We start from the raw sequence: 7,500 nt of genomic DNA on the forward strand, positions 1-7,500 counted from the left end.
GGAGTTATTTTCTCTATGTGAGAATACTGTAGAATGTGTTCTGGAGTTCTGTTCTCTACGTGAGGCTACTGTAGAATGTGTTCTGGAGTTCTGTTCTCTACGTGAGGATACTGTAGAATGTGTTCTGGAGTTCTGTTCTCTACGCGAGGATACTGTAGAATGTGTTCTGGAGTTCTGTTCTCTACGTGAGGATACTGTAGAATGTGTTCTGGAGTTCTGTTCTCTATGTGAGGATACTGTAGAATGTGTTCTGGAGTTCTGTTCTCTACGTGAGGCTACTGTAGAATGTGTTCTGGAGTTCTGTTCTCTACGTGAGGATACTGTAGAATGTGTTCTGGAGTTCTGTTCTCTACGTGAGGCTACTGTAGAATGTGTTCTGGAGTTCTGTTCTCTACGTGAGGATACTGTAGAATGTGTTCTGGAGTTCTGTTCTCTACGTGAGGATACTGTAGAATGTGTTCTGGAGTTCTGTTCTCTACGTGAGGATACTGTAGAATGTGTTCTGGAGTTCTGTTCTCTACGTGGGGATACTGTAGAATGTGTTCTGGAGTTCTGTTCTCTACGTGAGGATACTGTAGAATGTGTTCTGGAGTTCTGTTCTCTACGTGAGGATACTGTAGAATGTGTTCTGGAGTTCTGTTCTCTACGTGAGGATACTGTAGAATGTGTTCTGGAGTTCTGTTCTCTACGTGAGGATACTGTAGAATGTGTTCTGGAGTTCTGTTCTCTACGTGAGGCTACTGTTGAATGTGTTCTGGAGTTCTGTTCTCTACGTGAGGATACTGTAGAATGTGTTCTGGAGTTCTGTTCTCTACGTGAGGCTACTGTAGAATGTGTTCTGGAGTTCTGTTCTCTACGTGAGGCTACTGTAGAATGTGTTCTGGAGTTCTGTTCTCTACGTGAGGATACTGTAGAATGTGTTCTGGAGTTCTGTTCTCTACGTGAGGATACTGTAGAATGTGTTCTGGAGTTCTGTTCTCTACGTGAGGATACTGTAGAATGTGTTCTGGAGTTCTGTTCTCTACGTGAGGATACTGTAGAATGTGTTCTGGAGTTCTGTTCTCTACGTGAGAATACTGGAGAATGTGTTCTGGAGTTCTGTTCTCTACGTGAGGCTACTGTAGAATGTGTTCTGGAGTTCTGTTCTCTACGCGAGGATACTGTAGAATGTGTTCTGGAGTTCTGTTCTCTACGTGAGGATACTGTAGAATGTGTTCTGGAGTTCTGTTCTCTACGTGAGGATACTGTAGAATGTGTTCTGGAGTTCTGTTCTCTATGTGAGGATACTGTAGAATGTGTTCTGGAGTTCTGTTCTCTACGTGAGGCTACTGTAGAATGTGTTCTGGAGTTCTGTTCTCTACGTGAGGATACTGTAGAATGTGTTCTGGAGTTCTGTTCTCTATGTGAGGATACTGTAGAATGTGTTCTGGAGTTCTGTTCTCTACGTGAGGATACTGTAGAATGTGTTCTGGAGTTCTGTTCTCTACGTGAGGATACTGTAGAATGTGTTCTGGAGTTCTGTTCTCTACGTGAGGATACTGTAGAATGTGTTCTGGAGTTCTGTTCTCTACGTGGGGATACTGTAGAATGTGTTCTGGAGTTCTGTTCTCTACGTGAGGATACTGTAGAATGTGTTCTGGAGTTCTGTTCTCTACGTGAGGATACTGTAGAATGTGTTCTGGAGTTCTGTTCTCTACGTGAGGATACTGTAGAATGTGTTCTGGAGTTCTGTTCTCTACGTGAGGATACTGTAGAATGTGTTCTGGAGTTCTGTTCTCTACGTGAGGCTACTGTAGAATGTGTTCTGGAGTTCTGTTCTCTACGTGAGGATACTGTAGAATGTGTTCTGGAGTTCTGTTCTCTACGTGAGGCTACTGTAGAATGTGTTCTGGAGTTCTGTTCTCTACTGTAGAATGTGAGGCTACTGTAGAATGTGTTCTGGAGTTCTGTTCTCTACGTGAGGATACTGTAGAATGTGTTCTGGAGTTCTGTTCTCTACGTGAGGATACTGTAGAATGTGTTCTGGAGTTCTGTTCTCTACGTGAGGATACTGTAGAATGTGTTCTGGAGTTCTGTTCTCTACGTGAGAATACTGTAGAATGTGTTCTGGAGTTCTGTTCTCTACGTGAGGCTACTGTAGAATGTGTTCTGGAGTTCTGTTCTCTACGCGAGGATACTGTAGAATGTGTTCTGGAGTTCTGTTCTCTACGTGAGGATACTGTAGAATGTGTTCTGGAGTTCTGTTCTCTACGTGAGGATACTGTAGAATGTGTTCTGGAGTTCTGTTCTCTACGTGAGGATACTGTAGAATGTGTTCTGGAGTTCTGTTCTCTACGTGAGGCTACTGTAGAATGTGTTCTGGAGTTCTGTTCTCTACGTAGAATGTGAGGATACTGTAGAATGTGTTCTGGAGTTCTGTTCTCTACGCGAGGATACTGTAGAATGTGTTCTGGAGTTCTGTTCTCTACGCGAGGATACTGTAGAATGTGTTCTGGAGTTCTGTTCTCTACGTGAGGCTACTGTAGAATGTGTTCTGGAGTTCTGTTCTCTACGTGAGGATACTGTAGAATGTGTTCTGGAGTTCTGTTCTCTACGTGAGGATACTGTAGAATGTGTTCTGGAGTTCTGTTCTCTACGTGAGGATACTGTAGAATGTGTTCTGGAGTTCTGTTCTCTACGTGAGGATACTGTAGAATGTGTTCTGGAGTTCTGTTCTCTACGTGAGGATACTGTAGAATGTGTTCTGGAGTTCTGTTCTCTACGTGAGGATACTGTAGAATGTGTTCTGGAGTTCTGTTCTCTACGTGAGGATACTGTAGAATGTGTTCTGGAGTTCTGTTCTCTACGTGAGGATACTGTAGAATGTGTTCTGGAGTTCTGTTCTCTACGTGAGGCTACTGTAGAATGTGTTCTGGAGTTCTGTTCTCTACGTGAGGATACTGTAGAATGTGTTCTGGAGTTCTGTTCTCTGAGGCTACTGTAGAATGTGTTCTGGAGTTCTGTTCTCTGAGGCTACTGTAGAATGTGTTCTGGAGTTCTGTTCTCTACGTGAGGATACTGTAGAATGTGTTCTGGAGTTCTGTTCTCTACGTGAGGATACTGTAGAATGTGTTCTGGAGTTCTGTTCTCTACGTGAGGATACTGTAGAATGTGTTCTGGAGTTCTGTTCTCTACGTGAGGATACTGTAGAATGTGTTCTGGAGTTCTGTTCTCTACGTGAGGCTACTGTAGAATGTGTTCTGGAGTTCTGTTCTCTACGTGAGGATACTGTAGAATGTGTTCTGGAGTTCTGTTCTCTACGTGAGGATACTGTAGAATGTGTTCTGGAGTTCTGTTCTCTACGTGAGGATACTGTAGAATGTGTTCTGGAGTTCTGTTCTCTACGTGAGGATACTGTAGAATGTGTTCTGGAGTTCTGTTCTCTACGTGAGGCTAATGTTGAATCGGTGGAATCTATTCATTTCCAGTAGTGTAGTATTTGTTGGAGTGTATCATTCTACAGACATAAACTAACTCAGACACTGCATGAATACGCAGAAGGGAGACAGTACAGCCTGGTCTCATAGACTCGACTTCACAAAGTAAATCAGGGATACTGAAATGAGTCTGATATGTTACGTTTGGTATGGTTACATAAGGCAGATGGTTACTTAACGTAAAGGGAAATGAAAGTGGTTGGTCAGGGTGGATGGGTGTATAACCCAAAGGTTGTGAGTTTGAATCTACTCACAGACAACTTTAGCATTTTAGTTCATTGGCAATTTCAACTACTTGGTACTTTTTTAGCTACTTTGCAACTACTTAGCATGTTAGCTAACCCTTCCCCTAACCCTTTTAGCTAACTTAACCCTAACCTTAACCCTTTTAGCTAACTTAACCCTAACCTTAACCCTTTTAGCTAACTTAACCCTAACCTTAACCCTTTTAGCTAAACCCTCACCCTAATCTAACTCCTAAACTTAACCTTAACCCTAACCCCAAGCCTAGATAACATTAACCAGCTAGCTAACGTTAGCCACTTAGCTAGAATTCCTAACATATAGTAAGTAGTAAAGGGAGTGTTTCGGATTTAGTAACAAAATAATACAAAAATGCTCTGAGACCAGCTCGGACAGTAGCACATCTTTACTGATGTCACTCATCAGTAAAGATGGTAGAGATGGTTCTCCCTTTTCTTCACCTTCACATTTTTCTCTCTCTCTGTCTCTCTCTCTCTCCCTTCTCTCCTTCTCCTCTTCCTTCTCTACCGTCTCTCTCTCTCTCTCTCCCTTCTCTCCTTCTCCCCTTCCTTCTCTACCGTCTCTCTCTCTCTCTCTCTCTCTCTCTCTCTCTCTCTCTCTCTCTCCTCTCTCTCTCCTTCTTCCTTCTACCTTCCTTCTCTACCTCTCTCTCTCTCTCTCTCTCTCTCTCTCTCTCTCTCTCTCTCTCTCTCTCTCTCTCTCTCTACTAACTGTGTAACCCCACAGCTGTTCTATCTGAGGTTGAACATTAACAACCATTATCTCTGTCAGGTTACTCTCCCTTTCTCATGATAGGGTCATTACAAATACCCGATAGGCTGGTGAAATGTTCAACCACCATAGTGGTCTCAAAGCTCATCACTAAGCTAAGGACCCTGGGACTAAACACCTCTCTCTGCAACTGGATCCTGGACCTCCTGACGGGCCGTCCCCAGGTGGTAAGGGTAGGCAACAACACATCTGCCACGCTGATCGTCAACATGGGGGCCCCTCAGGGATGCATGCTTAGTCCCCTCCTGTACTCCCTGTTCACCCACGACTGCGTGGCCAAGCACGACTCCAACACCACTATTAAGTTTGCTGACGACACAACAGTGGTAGGCCTGATCACTGACAACGATGAGACAGCTTATAGGGAGGAGGTCAGAGACCTGGCAGTGTGGTACCAGGACAACAACCTCTCCCTCAACACGATCAAGACGAAGGAGCTGATCGTGGACTACAGGAAGAGGCGGGCCGAACACTCCCCCATTAACATCGACGGGGCTGAAGTGGAGCGGGTCGAGAGTTTCTGGGACCATTTGGTCCTAGCGCCAAGTCTAGGTCCAACAGGTTCCTTAACAGCTTCTACCCCCCAAGCCATAAGACTGCTGAACAATTAATCAAATGGCCACCCGAACAATTTACATTGTAATGTAATTTTCTTTGGTTACTTTTTTTTCCTTAAATTTAGTTGATTTAGTAAATATTCGGCGCATGTGACAAATAACATTTTATTTTATTTGATTGGGTCATTTGATTGGGTCATTACATATCGCTGATAGGCCAGTGACATGTTTAACCTTCCTCCATCTCTCTCTCTCTCTCTCTCTCTCAATTTCAATTTAAGGGCTTTATTGGCATGGAAGAAATATGTTTACATTGCCTAAGAAAGTGAACTGGAACAACAAAAACTGAACAGTAAATATTACACACACAAACACAAGTTCCAAAATAATAAAGACATTTCAAATGTCATATTATATCTATATACAGTGTTGTAACGATGTGCAAAGAGTTTTAAAGTAGAAAAGGGACAATAAATAAACATGAACATTTTGTTGTATTTACAATGGTGTTTGTTCTTCACTGGTTGCCCTTTTTCTTGTGGCAGCAGGTCACACATCTTGCTGCTGTGATGTCACACTGTGGTATTTCACCCAGTAGATATGGGAGTTTATCAAAATTGGGTTTGTCTTCAAAAAAAATTGCGGGTCTGTTTAATATGTGTCTCTAATATGGTCATACATTGGGCAGCTCAGTTTCCACCTCATTTTGTGGGCAGTGAGCACATAGCCTGTCTTCTCTTGAGATCCAGGTCTGCCTACGGCGGCCTTTCTCAATAGCAAGGCTATGCTCCCTGAGTCTGTACATAGTCAAAGCTTTCCTTAAGTTTGGGTCAGTCACAGTAGTCAGGTATTCTGCCACTGTGTCCTCTCTGTTTAGGGCCAAATAGCATTCTAGTTTGCTCTGTTTTTTTGTTAATTGGTCCCAATGTGTTAAGTAATTATCTTTTTGTTGTATCATGATTTGGTTGGGTCTTATTGTGTTGCTGTCCTGGGGCTCTGTGAGGGTCTGTTTGTGTTTGTGAACAGAGGCCCGGGACCAGAGCACATCTCTCTCTCTAAATGTAAATTTAAGGGCTTTATTGGCATGGGAAATGTAATCTCTCTCGCTCATGTTAGTGTCATTACATATGCTTGACCGGCTGGTGACAAAAGATAGATAGCGCCCCCTGTGGGTTACTTATGGTAATTGAAGATGGTCAAATAAGACATGCCCCTTATAACATTGTTAACCTATCATATGTTAAACCTATCAGTATTATATATATATATTTATATGTTTAAATCCATAGATTCAATAAAAGGCTTATAGTGTAAACTTTTCATATAAAAGTTGAATCTCTGAGAAAAAAAAGTCAACTCAACTGTGAGCTAAATTTACCGAGAGTGTCTTTGGTCACGCAAAGACTACGCCACCAACCAGGAAGCTCGAGTCGTCACTAGTTACCACAGCCACAAAGTCAGAATTATTACTAAATCCCGCCTATTTCTACAATCTGATTTTTAAACCTAACCATAATCACACTGCTAACCCTGTGCCCAATTATAACCATAAATTAAGACCAAAAAGTACATTTTTGTTTTCATTAATTTTTACGATATACCCATTTTGACTTTGTGCGTGTGGTAATTAGTGACAACCACAAGTGTATACATCTGTACTCCACACGGCGATGTCTCGGAAGAAAGAGAAAGAAGATTATTACCGTTTTTTCTCGGTGACAGAACCACGCACACACGAGAAGGGACACACGGAATATAAAGTCACCGGAAGGGTCGGTTTGTCAAGTCGTCTTATCTTGTATCTTAGTAGCGTCAGCCACTATGTAGCTGGTTAGCGTTAGCCATTTTAATGCATTGTTTTGACTGTCAGCAATAGTCTTGTTTATAGCTAGCTAATAGAGACTTCGTTAGGGTGTCAGGATAGACGTATACAGTGTGTGTGTGTGTGTGTGTGTGTGTGTGTGTGTGTGTGTGTGTGTGTGTGTATGTATGTATGTATGTATGTATGTATGTATGTATGTATGTATGTATGTATATGTGTGTGTGTGTGTGTGTGTGTGTGTGTGTGTGTGTGTGTGTGTGTGTGTGTGTGTGTGTATATGTGCTCAATAGACAGTGGTCCATTGTCAATAGACAGTGGCTCTCAAGCACATCTATTAGCTAATCAATTCCAAAGGGGCACTGTTGGGAACTCGTGATTTGTTGCATGATTTCAGCATTGAACCCCCCGTGACTTGACCCCTTTGGGTAGTTATACCCCCCCTTCTCAACACACATCCTTCTCCTCCAACTTGCCTTCTCGCTGCTGATAGTGTTGTGCATGTAGATCCTCCTATCCTATGAACACCCTCTCCCCACCGGTGTGATTATTACCTCTGAGGGTTTAGAGCTTGAGGTAGTCACCTCATACAAGTACTTGGGAGTTTGGCTAG

General features: G+C 42.7%; 1 protein-coding gene across 1 annotated transcript in view; it reads left to right on the plus strand.

The window, feature by feature from the left end:
- The first annotated feature begins 6,562 nt into the window (after positions 1-6,562).
- The window catches only part of snx15 (sorting nexin 15), a 20,963-nt gene continuing 20,025 nt past the window's right edge, over positions 6,563-7,500 (plus strand). The window contains exon 1 of the mRNA XM_052497809.1: positions 6,563-6,840. Coding sequence (XP_052353769.1) covers positions 6,739-6,840 — 102 coding nt within the window. The 5' untranslated portion in view covers positions 6,563-6,738. The remainder of the gene's footprint in view (positions 6,841-7,500) is intronic.

The sequence above is a fragment of the Oncorhynchus keta genome, chromosome 35, assembly GCF_023373465.1.
Source record: "Oncorhynchus keta strain PuntledgeMale-10-30-2019 chromosome 35, Oket_V2, whole genome shotgun sequence".
Classification (NCBI taxonomy): Eukaryota; Metazoa; Chordata; class Actinopteri; order Salmoniformes; family Salmonidae; genus Oncorhynchus; species Oncorhynchus keta.